General features: G+C 41.7%; 1 protein-coding gene and 1 long non-coding RNA gene across 10 annotated transcripts in view; one reads left to right on the top strand and one right to left on the bottom strand.

Moving 5' to 3' along the window:
* Positions 1-27,356, bottom strand: part of ILDR2 (immunoglobulin like domain containing receptor 2) — a 75,145-nt gene that overhangs the window by 45,764 nt on the left and 2,025 nt on the right. For all 9 annotated transcript variants that reach the window (XR_008672499.2, XR_008672489.2, XR_008672488.2 and 6 more), the window contains exons 2-3: positions 11,647-11,979; positions 10,607-10,726 (exon numbers count right to left, since the gene is read on the bottom strand). Coding sequence is in view for 5 of the 9 variants with exons in the window: in XM_004027836.5 (XP_004027885.2) it covers positions 10,607-10,726; positions 11,647-11,979 (453 nt within the window). In the remaining 4 variants the exon portion in view is untranslated. The remainder of the gene's footprint in view (positions 1-10,606; positions 10,727-11,646; positions 11,980-27,356) is intronic.
* LOC109026709 (uncharacterized) lies at positions 1,555-27,356 on the top strand. Its single transcript, XR_002005794.3, has 5 exons — positions 1,555-1,749; positions 1,862-2,033; positions 24,632-24,710; positions 26,120-26,319; positions 26,835-27,356. It is a non-coding gene; the product is annotated as an uncharacterized lncRNA (long non-coding RNA).

Below are 27,356 nucleotides of genomic sequence, written 5' to 3'. Positions count from 1 at the left end.
TTTTAAGTGTAAAGATGTTTCTATGGCTATGCTTTTAAGTGTTAAGTTGTTTCTATGGCTATTTGGAATCCCAAATAGATTGGAAATTTCCCAAGGGCACACACATCCCAGTTTTTATTCTATATTCCCATGGTAACCATGCATTTAATAAATATAGTTTATGACTATCACAAATGTGGATATAGCCCCCTTTTCTTTTATATATATTTATAAACTATGTTCTTAAGCATTTCATATGTTTACTTTTTCTTTCTGTGTCCTTTACATTTTAGTTCACTTTAAATTATAGTCTTAAAGGAGAATAATTCTGAAACCGAATTCTATCCATAAAATAACTAGTATTGGACCATCTACAATTAACTGTTAATAAATGCTTTGAGGTTGGTTTTTTGTTTTTTGTTTTTGTTTTTGGCAGTAGTTATAAGCTTGGCCTAAGGAGCTGACTTCTATTGCCACAGAATCCTAGAATCAGATTTTATAACTAGAAAGGATCTTAGAGGTCATCTAGTCCATATTCTACCCTATGTTTCAGGGATCTGAGGCTCTGAGAGGTTAAGAATCTTACCCCAAGTCACACAATTCACTAATGATCAAGCCAGGAATACAACCAGGTGTACTCACCCCAATTCCAGTTTTTTTCCCAATATCTCACCACCCCAAAACTTTGCTTATCTTTCATCTAGAAATGTGCACCAACTGCTTTCTAGTCTCCTAATATTTGTAGTGAATGACCCTGAAATGTGTTCATGTTTTTGGCACTACTGCTCTACTTATGTAATTAAAATACAATTTTTGGATGTAGGAAATGTTGGAGATAACTGAAATTTTCAGCACCTTTTAAAGTTGCAACCGGAAAAAATGATCACTGAATACATCATAACACAGTATGGGCTAATTGAAAGGCATTCACCATGCTGCTACAAACTAATAAACAACAAAAGTGATTGCAAAGTAATCTGACTTCACAAAGTGCTATAGTGATTCAACCTCCACCCCCAGAGAGCGAATAAATACAAAATATTATTAGAAATATAACATGGTCGACTTGGCCTGAGGTGAAATGCAGAAGACTGCTAGATTGACTTTAAAATGCCGTGGAGGAGCGTGGGATGTCATGGAACCGGGAAAGTGAGTTTCTTGGAGCCCAGTGTGGTGTCTTGAAGTCACTGTGCTCCATCCATCAGACTACCACAGATACAAAGATAGCAAGAATGGCCACTTTCTTTAACCAAAAAAGGCCCTGGCGGTCTCAGGCAGACACAGAGGGGCACACATTTGGTAGGTCTCAAACTGTCAGAGTTCCTGCCCTTTCCTCCGTGGCCAGCCCCCTTAGTGTGAAGGGGTTGGCCATGGAGCCTTTCCCAGACCCTCTCATGGGAAGCCAATTCAGCAAAGTCGGAGGCACAGCCCCCGTGTGAACGCAAACCTGCACGCCTGAATAGCGGCAGCTGGCTTTGGAGAAAAATGGGACAACTGTCTCCTGCCCGGCTTTCAAGAGCTGCCATTCTTTCTTTCCAGGGGCCGAGCCGATTTCTCGGTGCCACCCACTCTCGCGCCTGCCCCCCGCCCCCGTTTCCTCCCCAGCTCGGGCCGGCGCGGGTCCACCCGACTACAATGCAGCGCGCGGCTGACCCAGCTGCTCCGGCTCCTGCCCGGGGTAACCACGGCAACCGCGGGCCTCCAGGAATGCGCGCTAATTGAAGGCCGAGTTTCCTCCCACAGTGATGAGCAACAAGTGAAGCAAAAATAGTGAGGCGGAATAAAGGCTGCGAGGAGGGGGCGGCGGGCGCGACCGGGGTGGCTGGGGGCTTAGGGAAGGGGAAATAGCGCCTGCAAGACCGCATTTGTTCTCTTAACACAGGGCAGTGAACGGCCGCGAACGACGTCATTTATGGTTCAAAAATCTTAGGGCAAATTTTTCAGAAAACAACTATTTGCTCGATTCAGGTACCTAGATGAATGGAGATGTACGTGCACATACACAGGTCCCCAGGAACAAAATGCCAGCTAGCAGCAGGGTTCAGCAGGTGGAGGTGAGCCGACACTAATTTCCCCTCCAACCCTCTGGATCTTCTGTTCTCTTCAATCTATGGGAGACCCTTCAAGGTGGTCAGCAGCTAAAGATGGGTGACCATCATACCAGTTGGCCTAGACAGTTCCAGTTTATGCCTGTTGTCTTGCCAGAAATTATTAAAAGTCCCCCCTTTTCACTCTCAAGAGTATCCTAGTTTGGATGATAAGTTGTAAAGTCACCCTATCTAAAGTCTTCCCAAGCCCACCCAGATCCTAATCCAAGTCCAGTGTTCTTCAGATCCCTCCAGACTTCATCAAATGGCCTGGCGTGTGTGACCTAATCCTTGTATTTAGGTTAGGCAGTAAACACCCTGCAATTAACTAAGGGTCATCCACTGAGAAATGGGGGCTTCCAACAGCAACCAAAAGATAGCATGCTGGGACAGAATGCTTTCAAACCAACTAGCAGGAAGATTTCCACTGGGCTGATTAGGGTCACCACTGGCAAAACACAGTACAGATGTCATTGAGAAAATGTGAATCTATTAGCAATAGGATTGCCAATTCACAGATGGCCATTAAAGCCTCTGCCCGTGGAATGGGCTAAAGGAAAATCAGCTCTTTAGCAGGAGTCTCCAAATGTAGAATTCCCTAAAGAGGGTTCCCTCAGATTAGGGATGAAATGCTGGCGATGTGGTGTGGGGAGTGGTAAGGGGTGGGAGAAGGGAGCTAACATTTACTAAGTTCTTTGTGCATTTAATCTTCACAATAGGTCTTCCGTGTAAATTTTATTACCCCTCCCCATTTATTCAGCTAAGGAAACCCATGCTCATAGACGTTGACTTGTCCAAGTTCATATTGCTGCACTGAGTCCAGGGCTGTCTGACCCCGAAGCCTCTGCTGTTCACAGTGGACTTTATCCAATAGCCAGAGAGACCTTTGGTCAAGATCAGTTTCACAGCCTCAGCACTATTTCTATCTGGAGCCAGATAATTCCTTTGGGGAATGGGAGAGCTGCCTTGCATATTGTAGAATGCTTAGCAGCCTCCCTAGTCTCTACCCACTAGATGCCACAGCATCCCACAAGTTGTGACAACCAAAAACTATCTTCAAACATTGCCAAATATCTCCTGGAAAGGCAACAATTGCCCCTTCTTGAGAATCAATGGCCTACATATTTAATATCCAAATACAGCTTTAATATTTTCTTGTATTGTTCTCTAACTGCCTCAGAAATATATCTTTTATCTTCACCAGAAGACAGTAATTTTTATAGAGACAAGACACTGTCATTTCTTTATTTTGTATCCTCACTGTGCTAGGGATATAATATGCAAAAAATAATCATTTTTTAAAATCATAATTTAAATACAAATCATACTTGAAGCAAAACTGACTCCACTCCATGGTGCCTATCAAAGAGCAAGGTTGAGATTATGGAGTAGAAAGGACTGAAGGCCAAAGGAAGCTTCTTGCAAAGAATGAAAGGCATGATCCCACATCTTTGAAGGAACCACAAGCCCTACTCCACTCTTCATTCAGTAGAATGAACGTTATTGGCAGTCATTAACCAGAATCAGATTCTAGCCGACACTTGGCTAACTTTTCTGGCTCTTCCCTCTCCTCCATCCCTTCAATGCATTTTTTTTTTCTGGTTCTTTTTAAAAACAAGACCAGCAGAGGCATCTAGGTAAGCTCAGGGCAGAGCAGGCCAAAGCTAGGAGAGAGTACTGGGAGAAAAGGCAGTGGGGCTGAGGCCTGAAAAGCCACTCCTCATTTGTTTTCTCTCATGGAAAACTATGGAGTTATTTCAGCTGTTCTGGAAACCTGAAGGCACAGGTGTCTGCTGATGATAGAAAGGATGATTCTGCTTTCTTTGGGGGAATCAACTCTACTGACGCATAATCTGAAGCATATGTGATGCATAATTGAGTTTACAAATGAAAATGTAGGTACAGCTCAAGTCAAAAGATGTTCCAAAGAAGTAGCCTCCAAATTTATGGCGAAAGTGTGGCTCTGTAATTAATTCCTTTTCTCCCTTCTGCCAGGAGTAAACTTTTTCTTCCTTCTCCCTCATTCTTTTTCCTTCTTCCTCTGTTTGTAAATCTTAGAAAGAAACAGCAGCAGCCACTCTCAGAGATCAAAGTTTTAGCAGGCAACAAAGACCTCCAAGGAGGCTGTTGCCATGGGAACTCTGGGAGCTGAGGCCCTTTTAATCGTCAAATCTCCTTGGTTAGCAGCACCAGGCTGGGGCTGGCAAAGAGAAGGAGAAGGAGAGAGGGGAAACATTGGCAACAAGTAGCCTTTCTGAAGAGACTGAACTAAAGTCACAGGGGTAGGGGGTGGACAGGATTCAAACTGAGACAGCAGTAACACAGGGGTAGGTGCGGGGGCATTTCTGCATAGCCTTAAGACACATGGTCCCATTAAACATCCCTAAAGTCAATCACAAATTCTGAGACGTCCCCTCCCAACAATTCACTGATTTTATACTATATGGCTTTTTAATACTAGTGGATGGAGAAGTTTATTTTAAAGCAGAATAACAATTTCAGGCACAGTATTGTGAATAATTTGATCTAAAATACACACACACACACACACACACACACACACGCCTGCCCATTCCTTTACCACTTATCTATGTAATATAACTGTACTTCTGGTTAAATCACAGGAGGAGATAGAAGAAAAAAATAGGAGCGTGACAGGAAAACAAAGGCAATTCTGTGGGCTTACATTCGTGGGGAAGAATCAATCCCAAATGAGCGCCTTACTCACAAGGACCTGCTGGGAGCATACCTATTTCTGGCCTCCTGGATTAGCATTGCATTTGGACCATAAAGAAGCACAAATAGATGAATTCCCCAAAATGTTCATGTTTGTTATTTGCCTGCCTGACATTGTTTTCTTCATTTGGAAACAAATTGCCAGAGTTTCCTTTAGGAAGTTACTCTTTTTCACTTTTCCCTTCAGTTCATAGGTTCAGTTGGGGTTGGGTGGTATACTACAGTCCTGTCACACACAGGCCACCCCCAACAACAGGACTTTTACTGAAACTATGGGGAAAGACGCACTTTATCCTCTTGAGATGGAAGGTGCTAAAGACCATGGAAGGGTGGATCTGCTGGGGGCCATCATCTCTGCCCCATGCAGAGAGATCCTGCCTGGAAATGATGCTAACACAGAGAGTGCAGAGCCAGGAGATGGAGATGAGGAGACAGAGATTCTTTAACACATAATCTGAAAACCAGGACTTAGCCATGCTTGAAGCTAGGAATACCCCCAGATTTATCTGTTACATAAATCAAATAATCTGTTACCAGAGTTCCCCTAAGCCAGTTTGAGCCTCTATCCCTTACAATAAAAGAGTTCTGAAAAATACAACAGTTACCTTTGGATAGTGAGATCTTTAGGAGATACTTTCTTTTGTACTTTTCTGTTTTGTTTGAAATTTTTACAATAAGCATGTATCTTTTTTTCTAAAACAGAAACAATATTAAAACAACACAAAACAGCAGTATTTGAGGTATCACCCTCAACAGGGAATTAATTCTGCCATCTATGGATCTTTTAAATAAAGCCAGAATCATAGAAAGTATTCCAAAAAAACCATCTTGTTTATCGTAATATCCCCGACAAGAGAACCTGTTCCATATTAAAAGTTCATCAGAGGAGTTTCTTATAATTTCCCTCAACCATCCATAGTTTCCAAAAATTGTTATTTACCATTAGGAATGTCTTCCTTAGGATGAATCTAAACACCCCTTCCCTCATATCCTCTTATTCTATTCTTGGCCCACAGGCAGGGGTGTTCATCCAGTCACATTTCCTCCCAGGCCTTTTTCCCCTTTTTCTAATTAAAGGCCTTTAAAAAATAAGCTACCACATAGGACATCAGAAAGAAGGGGTCAAGCCCTCAGATTGTACATCGAAAGACATAAGAACAAGGAGAGCGGCTTTTAGATTTTAAAATAACTTCCCTGTTTGAGCCTTCCTGAAATGGTGAAGTCCTTTGCCTGCCAGCTGGAGATGCCCCAGGGAACTTTATTCCTGTCCAAACAGTGGCATGGTTCCAGATTATAAACAGCCTGTCCTTACCATGGATCCTAGACAAATTTCTAATCTTGGATGGCAGATTTCTAGACACTCCCATCTTCTGTGACTGCTGGTATGGCCCTATGATCCCAAATGACTGTCTAAATATTTCTAAGGTACCTGTCACTGTCATCTTAAAGCACCAAAACACTATGCATTTCCATTTTCACAATGACTTTACCTTCTGAATCATCAAAAAGACATTAAAGGGTGTTCAGTATAGTTTTTGTGTTTAATGTTGAATCAGTGGTTGTCCTCCCATTTCTGTGAATCACATATCTTTGGATATTTCTGAAACCACTGAAAGAGCCATCCATAGCGATTTGTGGATGGTCAGATGTATAGGGTGGAAGGAGGGGTGAGTCATGCTCAGTGGGAAGGAATGCAATCTAGACAATAACAACTATGCCTTTGAAGTTAGAGCTTCGGTCAATGGTTGTGGGCAGTTTGACTAAGAAATAAAGTGAAATACTGAAGCAAACCTGGAACAAGTAACAAACATTACCCACGGCCTCAAGCAGTAACCACATTTTTTTTTAACATAGCTTATTCTATAGCTTCTTCATACAGACAGGTCATGTGGTATTGTGGAAAGAGATAAGGCCAGGAATCAAAACACTTGAGTTTGATCGATGACACTTTTTTAACTAGGATATTAGGCATAAAACACAGACATCACTTTTTTCATTTGGAAAATAATACCTGCCCTCCTACCTTACAAGATTATTACAGAACAATTTTATAAACTACAACTTATTTTCAGTGTACATTAGTATTAGTGCTAGATGTAGTAATGGCATCCTCTGGTAGACACATATTGTTTTTTGGCATCCCACATCTATTCTTCTTTTATGTAACAGTGTCTTAATTTACTTTGGAGAATTAATTCTTCTCTGTGTCTTGATAAAGTAACTATGAAGAGCCCCTGGTCTCAAAAGGCTAAGCAGGGGACAACTGACCAAAGTGGGTCAACAGGAACTTCACCTACCCTGCTTGCTAATAATTGTTCTGACCCTAAGATCTAATCCGATTCCTCTGTTAAGATTTCTTCACTGGTTCCCCTAAGTCTTCAGAATCTAGTCCAAACTTCTTAGTCTTGCATATAAGATACTTCACAATCTTGCTCCATCAACTTTTCCATCCTTACCTTTCTGAGTATAATGAAGAAACCAAATTCTTCTTAACTTTGCCTCTAATTTATATCTTTAACCCATCTTTTCTTACTAATTAATCTTCTGTAATTTCAACCTGTTTTCTGCTCCCCATTTTGTGATCATCTCCAAGAAAAGCTACAGCAGTTGTCTCTTTCAAGCCACCATCAATAGTTTTTTTCTTCACTCTTGAGGGATTAGTCCTCTTAGCCCTGACCTACTGCAAAAGACCACAGTTTATTCTTCTGGGTTCCTTGTGAATGAACATCAATCACCCTGCATGTTCTTGTAACCAATCTGTTACTCTGTTTTTCTCTGTCATGAGGATTGATTTCCTGGGAGATCATTTTCTTATTCATCAAGGGAGTCACATCAATCATGTTCATCTACTTTTTAAACCAAGAACTTTACAATAGAAATAAAGCTCAAAAGTAACTTAACTGAATACCTTTTCCTGTGCATAAGTACCTCCAGGGACATAGAACTCATTTCTGAGAATACTTATTCCATCTTTAGATGTCTCCAGTTGTTAACGTTAGATGTCTCCAGCTCTTCTTTTACAGTGAGATAGACTCCCTCCCTTTGTTACTTCCACTCCTGATTCCATTTTATCTAGCCAGACAGAGTATGTTTCCATTCTCTCTTCTATATAATTTCACTTCAAATATTTGGAGACACTTCTCATGCTCACTGTTGCAAGTCCACTTTTGCTAGACCAAATCCTCCAATCATTCCCTCATATAAAATTCAATGACTGAGCCAGTGGTTCATGAACATTATAATTAGCAAACTGTGGGTCCCAGTTATCTTCTCACAGAGGTCTTCATCTCCTTAGAAATAAACTCAGAAATCAGCTTGCTCTCCTGGTCTCACATAAAAAGAATACTTAACAAATAGGCCAGCAGGATGAAATAATCCCAAAATAAGAAATTTTACAACTGTGATGGCATTTTGAAATATTGTATAAAGGGATGTGAAGACAAAAAAGACTCAGAATTTTGTATTTGGAAAGTAAATACAGTGCTTTATGGACTCAGAAAAATTTTTGTAGATTTCTAACTAACCCCTTTAAATAAGTAACACAGCTAGTGTTGCCCTAAAAAGTTTCCATGACAAATTTATCATGCTTTGAACATCTCTAATGTTGAACAAAACAGAATGATGTGTTTCTTCCCTACCAAGAGCCCTAGCATGTCTCTGTTTCATAGACAGGCTGCTTCTACTGCAACGAGTTTGGATTTGCAGCCTTGGTAAGTTTTCCTTTATGATTCCTTTAGAGTAATACTGATTTTTTTCTTCATCTTTCCTCCCATAATTGGCGACTACTGTCATCTGAACTTCTGTTTTACTCACCTCTCTGCTGCTGGCCCTTTTTTTCCTTGAGAATAGCATTTTTGCCCAAGTTGCTTTGCATGTTTTGATCCAGAGGAATGCCCTTCATACACTTCAACAAATCCTCAGATGACAAAGCTTTCACTCTATTTATTTCCCCATGTTTGCAGAACAACTGGGACCAAATTATTTAAAGTGGTTTTTACCTGGCCTCCTTTTCCTGCACAGGCAACTACTTCTCTGCAAATGGCTGCCCTGGCCAAATAACTATGTTCACAATTAGCTAATTGTGGGCTCAATGAGCCACTTGTTCCTTCAAACGTGGCTATTAGGGTTGTGATTAAGCAAAAATGTGTCTTTTTATTCCTTTTTGATTTATAGAGTCACAGCAGATCCCAGATCTGATCTCCCTATGTTCTTTACAATGTCAATATAAGCCTTTTACTTTTTCATTTCCTGCTGAGTCTCAGTCATATTTCCATTCTTTTACAAGTCACAAGTTACACTTTATATATTGGACCCAAAGACTTTGTTTGAATTAAGTCAACCTTCTAACAAGGCAGACCATTATCACCTTAATCCAATTTACAAAATATTATGAGGCTGGGTGGGCGAGGTGGCTCACACCTGTAATCCCAGCACTTTTGGGAGGCCAGGGTGGGCAGATCACTTGAGAACAGGAGTTGGATACCAGCCTGGCCAACATAGCAAAACCCTGTCTCTACTGAAAAATACAAAAACTTATCAGGGTGTGGTGGTACACGCCTGTAGTCCCAGCTACTTGGAGGCACGAGAGTCACTTGAACCTGAGAGGCAGAGGTTGCAATGAGCTGAGATTGAGCCACTGCAATCCATCCTGGGCAACAGAGTGAGACTCTGTCTCAAAAGTAAAATCAAATAAAATAATTTATTAAAAATAAATAATAAAAAACATAATGCTAAGGCATCAGAATAGTTATTTTGCCAAAGTCACACTATCATGATAAAGACTAAAACTAAAAATCCTAAATAACAACTGCCACTTTCTCCCTAGGGATTGAGTTTCTCTACAATTTTTATATAGGGTACAAATCTACCTTCAACCCCATTTACTTTTAATAGGAGGCACCCTTACAAATTACTCCAAATTGCTATCACCTGGTTTCTTGGAAGCTATAAAAATGTAATTTCTTTTGAAAATGGCTTTAAGTGTATATCCTGAACTACCTTTTTCCCTACAATTATGCAGTTTCTTTTCTTATTTCTGTATGTTCTAATTTTCTTGTTCAAACAACATTAATAGAGCACAAAATATGTGCTCAATTTTCAGTTTCATACAGAGGTCAGCTCCCACTGACATTCTTCCAATCCACAAAAAAGGAAAGTAGCCAAAAGTAATGAGTTTTCATTTATGAGGAGATTAATATTAATAAGGATTAGATGTATTTGCTTTGAGCATAACTTGGACACTTTCAGGTTTCAAGATATCTGGCTTCCAATTAAACACTAGTACATCTCCCAAGCAGCTCTTTTTATTGGGCATCTTTTATTACCAAACTCTCTAGTTTACAGCTGTCTTTTCTTATGATTGTTTTAAGTGGAGATAATCCAGTGGGAAAAGATTCCTGATGTCTCCGGAGGTTCTGACACATCAGTGAATTCTTATCTGTGTAATCTCTACCTTGCTTCAAAGGCCTCTAGCATTTTCTTCAAAATTAGCATATAACAAGACAAAGAGAGAAATCAAGGTTAAAGGTGAAAGTAGAAAGGAGAGAAAAAAATGAAGAAAGCAGGAGAAATATTCAGGACAATGATAAAAGGTGGGGGCGGGGGGTCATAGCTTTCAAGAAGTAAGACATAATAAGTACAGCTACTGCTCATAAAGAGCATATTCTAAAAGGGAGTGTGCATGAAAGATAAGACTGTGTATGCAACCTGCTAATGCACACAGGGGGAGAAGTGAGAAGAGGGATAGGATACAGTGCAAGTGCAAGCGGTCTAAGATGAAAATGTCACCTGTTGTTTTCACTTACCCAACACCAGCAGTTCCACTGAGTCCTCATTTTTCCCCTCCAGGTCATCTGGGGTGGTGATAATACAGTAATAGAGTCCGCTGTCTCCCCACATAAGCTTTCCAATTTGAAGATCTGCATCTGTTATCACAAAAAGAAGGACTCAGTCCTAAAACTCTGTCCTCTGAAAGAAAAACACTAAACAATGGGGGTTGGGAAGGGAAAAACCTTCTGGGGTATCTGCAGTATTTTCTTTCTTTATCTGGATGGTGGTTGAAAGATGTGTGCTTTGCTTAAAACAAACAAACAAGACCAACAGAACCATAACAAAAACTAGCATCTCTAAGGAAGGACAATTAGAGCCTGTCAGAAACCAGTCTAGTTCTAGTGCAGTTTCAGGAGTAGGAGATGGCTTTGAACCAGGCCTGCAGAGGCCCCTAAGAGCCAGGAAAATGCCAGAATTATTCTGAACTCATGGAAATAAGCTAAAATCACAGGAGTCCTTCAAAATTCAAATAATTGAATAGATCATATCGGACTCTTAGGACCTTTTGAGGTCCAGAGCTTTAGAGAGCAAGAGAAAGGTTGGAATTGATGCAAAGCCACCTGGGGCTTGGGCCAAGCATCTACCTGGCTCTGTTATTTGTATGCATGCGTCCCTTCTCCCAGCAAAAAAGTCTGCTTTCCACATTTGGGAAAGGACCCTAAAGGCTGATGTCAAGGTATAGGATGTTTGGCTGAAGAAGTTTTTCCCCTAAAACCCGTGTCAATTCAGCTCTAAAAACAAGCTCCTGAGGCTTGATGCTGGGCTCTGGAAAGACTCTTTCCAAAGTTCATCTGTATGTCTTCAGGAGATTTTACACGATCCACCCTTTTCCCCCTCACCATCCCATTAGGGCAATGATAGGTCTCTTGATGCTCCCATTTCCAATAAAATAAAAGTCTTGAGGGTCTGAAAGGGTGAGAGGCTAGAATATCACCATATTGACATAAGGGAAGGGAAGAATGAAACTAACTAACCTCCCTCCCATTTCCTAGATTCAAAATAGGGGCATTATTACCATGAACAATCGTGATCTCTCTGCCCCTGTAGAAATCTCCCAGGGTGACAGTCGAGCCCTGTTTTGAAGCTACTACTCGAACAGTCCTCCTGCTGTCCAAACAATCCAAGTAGGGGTCCCATTCCAGGTTTCTCTTGCTGAGAGATTGGGCCCGGGTAGAGGACATGCCCAAGGATTCTCCCATGCGATCCTGGCAGTAGGACTTGAACTTCCACTGCACAACTGCAGGCTGATGGGAGGATGTTGAGAAGTGGCAGCGAAGCACAGTGGGCTGGAAGAGCATGGCCACCTTCTTCTTGTCAGGCACTGTGACCTGAAGGCCTTCGACCATGGCTGCAAAACAGAATAAACATGTCCGAACAGTGTCCATATCCTGGACCTCACCTTCCATCACATGGTCACACCTTTCCATTTCACTTCCCTAACTTGTGTCCCCTCAACCTCATTTTCACAATTATAATTAATGGCATTAATATCCATCTGGTTGCTTTGTGCAGAAATATGCCCTCTAATACAGTTTGGATTTGTGTCCCTGCCCAAATCTCACATCAAATTGGAAGAGTGGCCTGATGGGAGGTCACTGGATTATGGGGGTGGGTTTCCCCTGTGCTGTTCTCATGGTAGGGAGTGAGTTCTCATGAGATCTGATGGTTTAAAAGTGTGTGGTACTTCATTCTCTTTCTCTCCTGCTGCCATGTGAAGAAGGTGCTTGTTTCCCCTTTGCCTTCCACCATGATTGTAAGTTTCCTGAGTCTTCTCAGTCATGCCTCCCGTTAAACCTGTGGAACTGTGAGTCAATTAAACCTCCTTTCTTCACAAATTACCCAGTCTCAGACAGTTTTTTATAGCAGTGTGAGAGCGGACCAATACAACCTCACTCCCTATATCCAGTCACGCATTAAGTCACATCAACTTAATCTCTTAACATCTTTAATATTTCTTCCCTCCTCTTTAACCCCATTACTATTGCCTTTCCTTAGACTCTCTTCATTTCCTCCTTGTAATATTACAATAATCTTTTGTTTGGTGTCCCTGCCTTTAATCTGTCAACATCCAGTACACTCTTCTTGCTACAGTTCAGATGATCTTTCTAAACTGATTGTTATGGCTCTCTTTCTTAAGACCCTTCACTCATCCTCCATAGCCCTCAGGATAAAACCCAAAGTCCTTGGCAAGGTACTCCGTCATCTAGTTCCTCTTACCTCCTCAGCCTCACCTCTCACCTCTTGAAACACCTCTCTTTGAGCACCAAGCTCCAAGAATATCAAACAACTAATAGCTTCCCCAGTGGGATATCCTGTTTCATGCCTCCAGGTCTTTGCACATGATGTCTCCTGTTTCTGGGATGCTTTCTCCTCACTTCTTTGCGTGGGCAACTTTTTGCATCTTTTAAAACCCAGTTCAAGGGCTTCTTGTAAAGCCTTCTCTGACCAATAAGTTTATCACTTCCTCCTTTGTGCTATCAGTACACCCAGCATTTTCTTCTAGACATTTACTCTCACAGTCTTCCGAGTACTTCTTTTCATGCCTGTCAGGCCTGTCAGACTCGTCAGGTGTGGAAGGTATCTTCCCTTGCTGCCCTGGCTTGTGAAGCCCATAGGTACTCAACAAATATTTGATAAATAATGACAATGAAGCCAGGAAGTATCACTTCAGGAGGAAGTGACTTCCCTTCCAGTGGTGACCCAGCAAAGGGGACAGAGATGAAGAGGAAAATAAGTCTTTGAGAGAAATGGAGGATTTCAGATCAAATGCAGTAGACTAAGTACAAAGCTTTGAAGGATAATCAAAAGAAGGAAAAAAAGTGGGGGCTAAAAAGCAGATGAGAAGTTTAAGTGGTAAAAAGATCCAACCTGATGCTTGGTGACCAAGAAAGAATGAGAAATTTCAGTGAATGAGAGATGAGGGGAGTGTTTGAGAAGCAAAGGTCCCACATGAACTCAATGATAAGATCTAGAAATTCCAAGCAAAGGGAACATAACTTTCTCAGTTGAATGGGAGAGTCAAGAGTTTCTAGCTTGATGTGAGGTTAGAAGCAGAAATAGAAATATGATGAGAGGCAGAAAAAAACGAATATGAAGATATGATAAAGAAGTTCCAAATTGAATCCAGGAGACTGCTAAGTCAGCTTCAAGTAGCTTGGGGCAGAGACATGCAAAAAAGGACTACTTTCCATGGAGTCCTGTCCTTTATTAGTGCCAGTGTTCACAATGACATCCTGCAAAGCCAATTCACTCCCACAGCTAAAGCATAAACTTATTTATGAATATGCCTCTTTACTGAAGGACCCTTGACAAGGGCAAGATACATATTTGTACTCATATCTTCTGACATCCAGACCAATGTCTCTATTCAATGAAAGGAACAATGAAAAAGTAGGTCCTACTTTTTCATGGGGAAAAGGGTTTCTGCATTCTGTAACATCTGGAAGCGAATACAACAGAGTATTTGAGATTTATCAAATCTCAAAGCATTCTGGACCTACCCTGTGCTCAATAGCTACCTACAGAATAAATGAAGAAATGTATGAGCAAGTGAATGGCTATTAATATGGGAATTTCTAGGACTTTGCAGATGAAACTAGTTAAATGAGTCAGAAGTGTAGTAAAATAGTGTTGGCATCAAATAGGAATGGCTTTGAATCTCATCTGACCATACGCTAATGATTTCTTAAGCAATCTGAGACTCATTTTCCTCACCTATAGAATGAGCACCATAATGCTTACTCTCAGAGTTGTTAACAAACGTTCTTTCATTGGGCACCTTCAGAGAGGAGACTCAGTAGAAGAGCACTGTGACCGGTAAAGAGTAGGTCTCAAATGCTAATTCTCCCTCACCTTGCCAAACTTTCCCCTCACCTTCCATCCTGAATCTTGATAACCATCCATCACCACCAGGCTTGATTACATCCAGATTATGTAAATCAGCCCCATCAAAAGGCAAACAATTCCATCTGGAAGCTCATTGAAGAACCCTAGTTCCCATGCTTCCCTTCACCACCACTAAATGTTGATGTGGCTAATTCCATTCTCCCTCACTTATGAAGCTAGATTAGGAAAATAAATTTCTTTATAGTTTCTCCTTAAATTCTAGCGCATTAATTTTTTAACCTTGTAATTATTCTTCAAATAGTTACACCTCAATTTTTCAGGTAATAAAAATGGGACAAGAGAGGTGAAATGACTTCAATTAGCAGTGGTTGAGGCTGGATAACCACTCACAGGCACCATTCCCATACAAGGCTGTGTGCTTGACCACACCCCTTTTCTGCTCCACTGCTATTCTGGCACTGCTTGGGAAATCACATTTCTTAGCCTTTCTTTTTTTCTTCTTTCCAACTTTTGTTTTAGGTTCAAGGAGTACATGTGCAGGTCTGTTACATGGGTAAATTGTGTGTTGCAGGGGTTTGGTGTACAGACCATTTCATCACCCAGGTGGGTGCTGTACAAAAGTGTAGTGAGATTTATTTATTTTTTTAGAGAGGAAGTTTGGGGTTTTGTTCATTAGATAATTACTAAGAATAACCTCCTTCCAAGCTCTGTTCTCTGTTAATGAGATTAGCCACTTGAGCAAGCCACTGGACTCTCTTAATCAATTATTAATAGAGGTTGGTCAATTCTCAGCTTCTATGACATAAACATAAACTCATGCTCCAAAAAAATAAAAATAAAAAATACATTCTCAGAAACATCTGCCTTTTTACAGCATGATACTTAAAGGCATGGATTTTGTAGTCAGTCCTAAGTAAGAATCCAGGCTCTACATGACCTCAGGCAAACTACTCAACTCTGATGAGTTTCAGTTTCCTCGCTGGCAAAACCAGAATAATAGTAACTACCTTATGGAGCTGTTTGAGGGTTAAGTAAGATTGTATCCTAAGTATTTAGAATAATACCTGGTATACAGTGAGCATTCAATAAATGTAGTTGCTAATGTTGCTGAGGCTATCAAGAGCAGTCTGCTGACTTCTGTGAAGCTACAAACCTAGAGCTACACAAGTACAGAGATCAAGGTGTCAGATGCCGAGTGTGTACAGGGCAAAAACTGCACAAGAATGCTAGAATACATCATTAGGAGTTCAATAGTGACAGTGCCTGGGTATGCTCCTCACTGCACATCACTTATGCACCTCCTGGAACTCAGAAGTAGAGAGTAACCCTGCACGTGTGTGCACACATGCATACACATGTATACATGTACAGGCACAATGGGACTCTAAGCTAAAGGTAGATCTGGAGAAGACAGGACTAGAATTCCAAGTAAATGTGAGTTTATTGGATCTTTGAGAACCACAGAGTGAAGTGTTAGAGATAAAAGTAAAAATGCCAATCCCTGCTTCCGCACTACAGGTTTCAAACTGTTAGATGAATGCCATCCAGTCCCCAAACTGCCCTGACCAAGTTTATCAGGACTCCCATTCCCACTGGAGGGTAGGGTCTAGAATTGCTCTTCTGGCCCTAACCCTGGATCCCTGGTGTCTAGGTTTCCTATACCACTGGGCAGCATCTCTTTCTCTCAACCTGTGTTTACCTTATTTAGAGACTGTTTTTCCACCTTGGTATCCTGATTTGCAATCCAGTTGCTCCACTGGGTCTGAGAACCCTTGCCCTGAACTCTGGCCTGCTTGTCTGGGGACCTAATACCAGCCCCTTCTCCTGAGGGTTGGGTATTGTTTCCTATACCTTCATGCATGGCTGATCCAAATCTGAAACTGTGATGCTGCCATCCATCCAACTTCAAAAAATACCTCTCATGGGACCCCCATAGATCAGGCCCCTCAGAACTGGTAGCTAATTTGGGTGGGGTCTAGGATTGCCAGTCCCCTGTGGACACTGAAGTTTGACCTGGAGATACCCTCTCTCTGGCTCCCATTCCCGAGAGGTCTGCCCTGGGAGTAGGGGAGTATCCTGAGCTGGGGTCCTACCTCGTAGAGTTTTGTTTTTGTTTTTCAATTTTCCTACTTGTCAGATGCCAAAAACCAGGTACCAAGAACAAGTACTTCTTATGCTGGAGTCTATACAGGCTAATAAGAATATGTAACTATACATTTGAATTCCAGATAAATTAAACATTTTCAGCCTCTTTGTAGTGATAAGCTGTGCATTTGATCTAAGAAATCTGATTTACTCCCAAGGTTCCAACTACCAGTTATGTCTCACACCCCCAACTCCCTTAAGCCTCATCTGCATATTTAACAAACACTTTAAATTAAACATGTCTAAACCTCATTCATCATCTCCTCTTTTCCCACCCTAGCTCTTTTTTTATAAACTCATCCTTTCTCTATCCCTTGCTCTTTTGCCAAAATACCACTTAATCTATTGTCCTAGATAGAAATCTTAGTTTTGATAATTTCCTCTCTGTCCCTGACCACATTCAGTTGGTCGCTAACTCTAAATATCTCTCAAATTTGATCTTTCTCTATTCCCACTGTCACTCCCTTAAATCAGGTTTCTATTTCTGCTACTAGAAAATAGCTGTAAAATGCTTACTGTGTGTCAGGGATTGTGCTAAGCACTTTTCATGTAGTATCCTAATGAATTCTCTCAAAATCCTATAAAGTAGGCATTGTTATTACACCTGTTTTATAGACAGAGACTGATGCTCAGATAATGTATGTATGTATGTATCTTGCCTAACATCTCAAGGTTAGCAGGTGACAGTTTAGGTTTGAACCTAGACTGACTGGCTCCAAAGATCTTCACCATCATTTTACACAGGTCCTCACCACCACCTGGGTTTGAGAATAGCCAACTAAATGGTCTTCCTACTTCCAACCCAATCCACTCTCCATATTTTTCTAGAATACCGTTTTTAAAACACACATCAATCATGTCAGTTCCTGCTTTAAGGCCTCCATCGATTCCCCATTCCCTCCAGGACAAAATTGAAATACCCCAACATGGCATATAAGACTTTCTCCTTGACATGGCCCCCAGTATGCTCCAGCCATACTGAAATATTTCCAACCCTTTGACTATAAGTATGTTATCCCCTCCTCCTGGGCAAATATCAGGCCATGTAACTGAAGGAGTTCCTGGGAGGCAGACATAGAGAAGCACTGAAAAAGGGTCTTGCCCACACGTAAACAAGCACACGCTGGTACAACAGGAAGGCTGGGCCTCCAAGTCCAGGCACTGGTAACACCATATGGGACTTGAGTTTCAAACTCCTATAAAGAAATTTACAGAGGTGCAGAAAGAACCTGTGCTTCACCCTATAAACTAAAGCAGGTATTCTGGAAAACTAGAGAGAGGCACCTTAGGAGAGAGAGCAAAAGAGAGGAAAAGAAGTGAAGCAAGGTAAAGAATTATACTGGAGAGAGTATACCTGTAAAAATTAGACCTTCTAAATCTAAAAAAAAAAAAAAAAAAAAAATTAAGAATTCCTCACTAAAAGCAGCACTAGAATTGAAGACCACAGGTGGTTTTCTGCTTTGCAGAGGAGGGAGTCATCATTCTTAGACCACCAGACTATTCTTTTAACTGTTTTGGTGCCCTGACCTCCAGGAAAACCACCCTTGACTATCTAATTTTAATTCGACCAAAAATGTATTTTGAAACACTACGCTAAGTTCTGGCAAAACAGATTTAAAAGACCAGTCTCTCATCTTGAGAAATTCAATATAAAGTTCATTTCTAACTATAAGGTCCCTGAGGGCAGGGGCCAGGATTTGGTTGACTTTGTATCCCTAGTATACAGCAAAGGCAAAGAATATAGGTGAAGCTAAAAAATGTGGAATGAATTAATGAATGAATGAAAACCGAACCTGTGAGTCTGAGGGGCCTTTCTTAGCAGGTGGTCCCCAGCTCAGAGAATGGATTCTGGCCAATAACTAGGAAACCTGCCTAAAGGTAGAGTGAAGAGTGACAGCTCTTCTCCCCCATCTCAGCCCCCATCTCAGCTAATCTCCAGGTGTAGGTACCTCGTCACCAGTCACCAGGCTAGGGAAGATCAGCTTCAAGTGCAGACAATGTCTCGCTGCATGTGCAAAAAAAGGTCCTGCCCCAATTCTCATGTAAAGAAAAAGATTCTATATATGATGAACTGTGTTCTTGCAAGAATAACAAACACAGACTCTAAGGCAATGCTATTCTTATTTTTAGCACTTTCATTTTTTTCAAAGCAAGTTCCTTTCCCCCACTAGTTGTAAGCTATTCCTGCCAGCATCTTTGGGAGGCAGATCTATAAGCACAGCCCCATTTTAGAGAAACAAAGATTGCTGCTAAAGGTCATGGAAAATTATCATCATTAGAGACAGGCATCTTTAGAAATATTGTATAACGCTCACCCACCCCTTAACTCTTTGAGTACCAAAAGCAGGATTTGACCTCAGAATTGCCCATTCCTCAGCATACCTTGGCCTTCAGATTCTTTCTTCATTCAGTATGACAATATAGTTTGAGTATCCCTTATCTGAAATGCTTGGGACCAGTAGTGTTTCAGATTTCAGATTTTTTTGGATTTTGCAATATTTGCATACATATGAAGAGGTATCTTGGGGATGGGACCCAAATCTAAACAAAATTCATTTATGTTTCATATATACTTTATACACATAGCCTGAGGGTAATTTTATATAATATTTTTAATAATTTTGTATATGAAACAAAGTTTGTGTACATTGAACAATCAGAAAGCAAATATATCAGGTACAGAATTTTCCACTTTTGGCATTATGTAGGCACCCATAAAGTTTCATATTTTGGAGCATTTTGGATTTCAAATTTTCAGATTAGCGATGCCCAACCTGTACAAATCTTTCTTTGCCTGCCTTCAAGTTAGGTATTTTTTTTTTTTTGACAGGGTCTCTCTCTGTCACCCAGGCTGGAGTGCAGTGGCACCATCTTGGCTCACTGCAACCTCTGTCTCCTGGGTTCAAGTGTTTCTCCTGCCTCAGCCTCCCACATAACTGGGACTACAGGTGTGTGCCACCATGCCCAGCTAATTTTTTTTTTTTAGTAGAGGCGGGGTTTCACCATGTTGGCCAAGCTGGTCAACTTAGGTATTCTTTAAGACATTCATCTTTTGTTTTTACAGTTTTAACATGTTGTCCCAATTTCCTAAGATACTTTTTAGGAACAACCAATGGGCAGGTTTTTTAAGTGTAGGAGATGAATAGGGAGATGAGTAAACATCTCCTCTGAGTATGGTCATAATTCAGAAAAGGAAAGAAAGCTTGTTCAGCCCTTAGTAGCATTGTCGGGATGAGAATAAAACATTTTGGGAAATATTTAAAGACAAGGCTAAAAGTATAAAGACAAAGAAGATGCAGCTTGAATCTTTTTTTCTTCTCGAAATAGGAACTATTCATCGCCTTGATAAACTTGTGTTAAAAAAAACCTAAAAAACTAAAATAAAAAGGCTTTACCAAGAATAGTAGACATTGCCTTGGAATCTGCCTATTTTCTGAGCCTCATTCTCCAGCTTTGCCATTGATTCTGTGAGTTAATCAACTTCTTTCCAATAAAGTCCTTTCCTGCTTAATTTGGCCAGAATCAGTTTCTTGTTGTTACCATGATATACCTGATTGCTCAATCCACTTTAGGATTAGGGTAACCAGACGTACCATCTTGAAATTTTTAAAAACATGATAGTGTTTTCGTATGTTTTCCCCCCAAGAGTCTCAAAAGCAGCAATATGTCACTCTTTTCCAAAGAGCCATGGTAAATACCAGTGCTGCCACTGCCCAGGTGGATTTTTGCTCATGGCATAGTTATTATTTGCTGCCTATAACTCTGGTGTTTGTTTACACAAATCTTGCTATTCATCAAGCATATTTTCTCTGTGTCCAAGTGTGCCATCCTTTCTTGTACTCTGCCATCACTGCGTAGGTAAAAGCTAGAAACATTTTCTTTCTGTCTCATTTGCCTCATCTTCCACAGATCTGAAATGAGTTCATAGGTGTTGTCTAGCTGGCTTACATGCAGTTCCAATGGGACAAAGCAGTGCTAAAAGAGGTCAGTCTTTACCCTGCAATGTGGAGGTACTTTGAAAACTTTCTTGGTTTCCAAGTGGGTCAGACTTCTGGGATGGAACAGCTACTTAGACAGGAAAACCTCCTCTAACAAAGCTCTTATCAGCCTTTACCAACTTGTTATCTGTATCTCCTGTCTAGATCTCTTTCCTAAGGTCCAGAATCAAATATACAACTTCACTGTCTATCAGGATGTTATGCAAGCACCTTAAACTCATCCATCTGTAGATGGAGACACTAACCATCTCCTTCTTCCTTTCAGTAATAGAAATTCTCAGGTTTAATTTGGCCAGCCAAGTAGTATATATTTCCTAGCCTCTCTTTTAGCTAAGTGTGGCCATGTGACTAGGCTCAGGACAAAGGTATGTTAGGAGAAGCGATGTGTGTAACGTCTGGGCCACTTCTCTCAAAACAAGTGGCTTGCCCTGGAACTCTGCTTTTCTTGCCCCTTCCTGCTGAGAAATGGCTATGAGCAGTCTCGGAAGCTGCATGTTGGAAATGGTAGGCTTATCCCCACAGATTTGGACTCTTACAGGAGAGAGAAATACACTCTTTTGTGTGGGTTACAATATTTTAGGATTTCTTAGTTATAGCAGCTTAGGCTATACTTTAAATGGGAAGGAAGTACGGTAGGAAGGTAGAAACGGAGGGGGAAGGGAGGGAGGGGAAACTTCATCTTCTTTCCTTAACATATTTCTCCTGGTTGGATGCGGTGGCTCACACCTATAATCCCAGCACTTTGGGAGGCCGAGGCAGGCAGATTGTTTCAGGCTAGGAGTTCGATACCAGCCTGGCCAACATGGCGAAACCCTGTCTCTACTAAAAATACAAAAATTAGCCGGGCATAGTGATGTGTGCCTGTAGTCCCAGCTTCTTGGGAGGCTGAGGTACAAGAACTGCTTGATCTGGGAGGCAGAGGCTGCAGTGAGCTGAGATCATGCCACTGCACTCCAGCCTGGGTGACAGAGTGGGACTCTGTCTCAAAACAAAACAAAACAAAACACATTTCTCCTCTTGTGTTAGTTCATGTTGATGAATGGCATCTCCAGCAGTCCCCAGCCAGAAACTTGGAGGCACTTTGACACTCTCTCCCCTTCAACCACCACATCCATCCAAGTCAGTCCTATGTGCTCCACCTCTGGTCACTCTGTCCAGTTCTCTCATCCTCACTGTACCGTGTGAGTTGAGGATCTCATTGTGTCTCGCCATGCTTTCTGCAAGTGTCCCCTAGTTGATTTCTGCTACAAGCCTTGTCCATGTCTAATCGACTCTCCACACTGAGGTTCACATGATATTTCTAAAATGCACATCTGATTGTGCCACTGTCTTGCTCTCATTCTTAAAATATTCCCTCTAGCCTTCAGGAGCACAAAAGCTCCTTTCAGATGGGGCCACTACCTTCCATTCTTCCTACAGTACTAAATACTCTAACCATACTAAAGTATTTGAGTTTTCAGAAAACATCATGCCCTCCCCTGATTCTTGGCCTTTGCACAGGCTGTTCTCTCTGCAGATTCTCCTTCCCCCATCCCACTCTTCTCTGGCCAACTCCTACTTATCCTTCTGGACTTGCTCAGCTATCACTGCCTCTAGAAGCTTCTTCCTGTTCTTACAGCAGTCACAGTACCCCAAAGAATCACATCACTTCCCCTGAGAATTTCTTATTTAGCCATCTATCTCCCCCACTAATAAAAAGCTCCCTCTGCAGACTTCTAAAGACTGATACATGGTAAGTACTCCATACATGTGTTGAATAATTTAACCCAGTTGACAGATTATAGTATTTATTCCCAATGATTTGTTTCCTCCCCATCCTTGCATTGGTCCCTGTAGAAGGGGTATACTTACCCCGTAGACTTAAGCTTGGCCACATGACTTGCTTTGGTCAATGGGTTGTGAGCAGATGTGCCATAGATATGGCCAAGCAGAAGCTTTAAAGGCATTTGTATGGTTTGGCTCTGCCCTTGCCCTGACCCCCTTGAGCATATGCCCTCCACTGTGAGAACAAAATGCTCAGATAATGGCTGCTCCTTCATCCTGGGTCTTAGAGTAAGAAGAGAATTGGAATTGAGCCAACCCCATCAAACCTAGCCAATCCATAGCTACCCACAGCTGACTGCAGGTCTCATATAATATGAGCAAGAAATAAGTGTATGTTGTAAGCTATTGAGATTTGGGCGCTGATTGTTTCTGCATCAAAATACTGACAAATACATCTAGTTTGGGTTCATAATAAGTATTGAGGGCCTACTGTGTGCCAAATATTGTGCTAGAAGTTTTATATAATTTAATTTTAATTATTACAACAACCCTATAAGGTAGGTTTCCATTATTAAAGCAACAACAACAAGAAAAAAAGATAAAATCCTAAGCTGGCATTCAAATCCAGGTCAGTTTGAGCCTCACCATCCCCCCTACACGCTGCCTCCTGGTGAGCCAAGGGCATGGAAGGAGTGATGATACAGGGTCTCAGCTGAATGCAAGGGCCCTACTCCTTATTCAGCACCACTTTCTGTAGGGTTCCACATGCTGAAGGAGAATAGAGGAAGCGGCATGTTCTTCTGAGTTCTTCCTTGTTCCTTGGCCTGTAAAGAACTCTAGTCATCCAAAACACTTTCTTTCATTTTCAGAAAGTCAAAAACTATCTTGAAGACTGAGACTTTAAGCATGCATATGCTGTAGCTACATCCTGTGTGGCTCCTGAGAGCACAGCAGCAGCCCCTAGTCCCAGATGGACTCTGATGTGCCATCAGTTTCTGCTCTGTCACTGGGGCACATCCTCTGCTCTCACGTGCTTTGCTGGAGTCCTCTTCATTCGCTCCTTTCCCACTAGATCTTAGGATTTCATTACGAAAAACCAACTGCCATTCTTTCTCACTTTTCTTGCACTATTTCCCTGAGTTCTATGAACTCTGTGCCTCAATATCCAATGCCCCATAATAGACACCATGTATGTTCACCTAAATCAGGAGTTACAGTTTGATCTACCTTAACCAGAAAAGAATGTTTCCCTGAATTCAGGCACTTCAAATAACCAAGTCATATTAAGGCAGTGACATTATTTCTTATTCTTTTAACCAGTAAGATATCATGGGCTTGGACAAGTCATTTATTTCCTCTGAGCCTTGGTCTTCTTAAGTGTAGGTAGGCAATACCAGCCTTACTTACTTGGCAAGATCAAATGGGAATGTCTATGAAAGCCATTTAACACATAGAAAAGCATCATAGCATGTAAATAAGTGAGAACAACATCGGGAAAAAGAAGGCATAAGAGTAAAAATAGTTGGAAGGGGTGAACAGGTAAGTCCCAGAACAAAAATTTGGGACTAGAAGGGACATTCTAGGACCAGATTGGCTGGAGTAAGATTCATCCCATCTCGTCCAAACTACTTGCCTCACTTTACCAGTTCCCAATATGACCACATTTAATTGTTCAGAGTAGAACCTGTCCTGTCCAGCAACAGCTCCATTTGTTCTTCTGAAAATTTGAGGAAGAGCTCTTCCTTTCTACCTGGTGTTTTTCATTCCAATCATTAATGGTCTGAGAAAGTCTGAAAAAAAATAAATAACTGGGTCTCCCTTGATGGCTCTTCCTGGGTAAATTATAAAAGGAATCATGTACCTGTCACTCTTTAGCTTTCATTTACAACTCATCAAATTTTAATGGGGAAAATTTCAGAACCCTAGAATCTTAGAGTTGAAGTTAACTTTAAAAATCACCTTGCTCAATATTTAAGACCAAGATCCAAACCCATGGTTATACAGTGATTTATGGAGGAGGTGGGACTAGAACCTAATCCTCAGCTCCCAGGTCAGGGCTCTTTCTACTTACCGTGTCCTGGTACTAATACTAACACTGAACTAAGCACTAGGTACTTGCACTGTAGTGCGAGTAGTGCAAGACTACTCATACTGATACTCAATTCTATATAAACTAGCCACCCAGAATACTCCTATGTCTAAAGTATAAACAGTGATGAGGATATTCAAATAACTTCCCTCTCCTAGTCCAGAGAGAAGCATCCAGGCTGGGGGACAATGCCGAGCTGGGAGAGCTGTGCTAAAGTGACGAAAGAAGATGAACGAGGTACGTTCCACAGAGAAAAGTAGAACAGAGGAGGAAGAGAAATTGGAAGATATACAGGACAGGAAAAGAGATAACGGAAGTTGAGGTGTCAACAGTCTCTAAAAGCGATTCTTCTTTCTCCAGGGCTAATAACATTTTAACTCTTTACACCCAAGCCTATCCTTCAGTCACCAGGTGTCTACCTGAACACGAAACCAGACCAACTAATGATCATTCCCTATACCTCCCTTCCCACTGCAGGCTGGGTTGGGGGCCCCTTCAAGGCACTCCAGAGTACAGATCTTTATCACTGCTTTTGCACAATGCTACTCCATAACTGGTGTCTCCACCACCAGACTGAGTACCTTAAAAGCAAGGACTATGACTTATTCATCTTTTCAACCCCAGCATAACTTCTGGGACATAGGAGTAAGTCACTCACTGACTATTCATGAACAAATATCTTAACTCAGCTATCACGTTTTCTGGGAATTTGTTTCAGAGCTGCTGCACCAGTCCTGGTTTGGGTTGAGTGTGCTTCCTCTATGCTCTCACAGCAGGGGTGTGGCTCTCATCAAAGGACCTTTAACTACCATGAAAAAAGTGACTGGAAAACTTGGTTTTTGGTTTTTGTTTTGAGGCAAGGTCTCATTCTGTCACCCAGGCTGGAGTACAGTGGCACAATCTCAGCTCACTGCAGCCTCTACTTCCCCAACTCAAGCAATCCTCCCACTCAGGCCCTTGGGTAGCTGGGACTACAGGTGCAAGCCACCGTGCCCGGCTAATTTTTTTGTATTTTTTGTAGAGATGAGGTTTCACCATGTTGTGCAGGTTGGTCTCAAACTCCTGGGCTCAAAGAGATCCACCTGCCTCAGCTTCCCAAAGTGCTGGGATTACAGGCATGAACAACTGCGCATAGCTGAAAACTTATTTGAATCACTGACTAGACTGACAACGCTTTGAGGGCAAGGACTATGTCTTTTAGTGCCTCATTCTCAGCACTTAGTATAATAGTTAGAAATCACAGGAATTTAATATGTGCTTGTAGAATAGACAAACAAGTGAAATCAAAAGAAATGCTAATAAAGGGCCGGGCATGGTGGCTCACATCTGTAATCCCAGCACTTTGGAAGGCCAAGGAGGGCATATCACCTGCGGTTGGGAGTTTGAGACCCACGTAGCCAACATGGTGAAACCCCAACTCTACTAAAAATACAAAAATTAGCCAGGTGTGGTGGCGCGTGCCTATAATCCCAGCTACTTGGGAGGCTGAGGCACAAGAATTGCTTGAACCCAGGAGGCAGAGGTTGCAGTGAGCCGAGATGGTGCCAATGCACTCTGGCCTGGGTGACAGAGTGAGACTCTGTCTCTCAAAAAAAAAAAAAGAAAAGAAAAAGAAATGCTAATTCATCAAGCAATCTTTGTCATAGAGATACCCAAAGAAGCCTCCAGGAAAACACATCGCTTGCTCCAGGAGTGTGTTCCCAGAGTGTCGACACAGCTCCAGCGTTTCTCACAGCCTCTGCTGCCAGCAAAGGATAAAACACCACCCATATTCAGGAACAAAGACAGAGTGAACCCTCCTTCAAGTCTTATTGCTAGATGGCACCTGTTGCTAAAATAGCAGCTGGTAAGCATTTTGTTTTGTTCAAAATAACAACAACAACAGCAACAATAACAAAACCAATATATTACAGGAAGCAACATCACAATGGCAATAAGGAATCACAAGGCTAAATATATAACAGGAAGAAATACAGAATTTTAGTAATGAAAGACAAGGAAGAAGCTGCTAGAGCCTGGAGGAAAAAACCGAAGTGCTGATTAGAAATCGCTCAGCTTGCATTAAAAAAGAGAAACAGGAGGAGAGGGGAGAGGAGGAGAAATAGAGAGGGGGTGGGAGAGAGATGGTGGGGAGAGAAAGGGAGGGAGAGGAAGAATGAATGTGGTTTTTTTCCTAGCTCTCTGTCTCATTTTTAATCTGTTCTTCCCTGTCTCCCTTCCTTTCTACCACCCCCTCAAAAGAGAATTCATTGATTGGGCTGGACTAAAATTTCTCACCTTTCCTCTCATGGTTCTCTGCGAAGAATGAGTCTGAATTCATCTCCTCCTTGTCTGCTTCTGTCTCCTCCCTCCCCTCCCCAGCCGCCATTGTTTGCTCCTCTACTTTGCTGAGGCTGAGAGGCAGCTTGTCTGTCCACACCTCTGACAGCAGTGATGGGATGAGGAGAAAGCAGGAGCAGGGAGCAGAGGATGATCAATGGGATCCCAGGAGTCAGTCTCACTTTCGGAGCAAAGAATCCCCAGCCATCTGACAGCTGAGCTGGTCCTGATAACTAACCTGTTGCCTGATTCCAAGCAGAACAGCCTCTCCAGGTGCAGGTGGCAGAAGGCACAGACAAAGCCATCACCTCCCTCAAAACAAAAATAAAACAAAAAGCCCTCCAGCAAAAAGCCCAGAGAGGCAGCTTAGGAGAGGGCAAATGAGACTGGTCTGGGGTTTGAGAGAACTGGAATCTAGTCCCTAATCAATCATGAACGTGCTATGTGCATATTGCCTCTCTAGGACTCCATCTCTATAAACTGAGAGGGCTGAACTACAGTTCCTGTAGTACCCTCCAGTGATATGATTCCATTTCATAAAAAGCTGTGAGCCATCTAAAGAGA

This window comes from Gorilla gorilla, chromosome 1 (assembly GCF_029281585.2).
Source record: "Gorilla gorilla gorilla isolate KB3781 chromosome 1, NHGRI_mGorGor1-v2.1_pri, whole genome shotgun sequence".
Lineage (NCBI taxonomy): Eukaryota > Metazoa > Chordata > Mammalia > Primates > Hominidae > Gorilla > Gorilla gorilla.
Note: the sequence above shows the minus strand (reverse complement) of the source record. Positions and strands in the feature narration are given on the sequence as shown.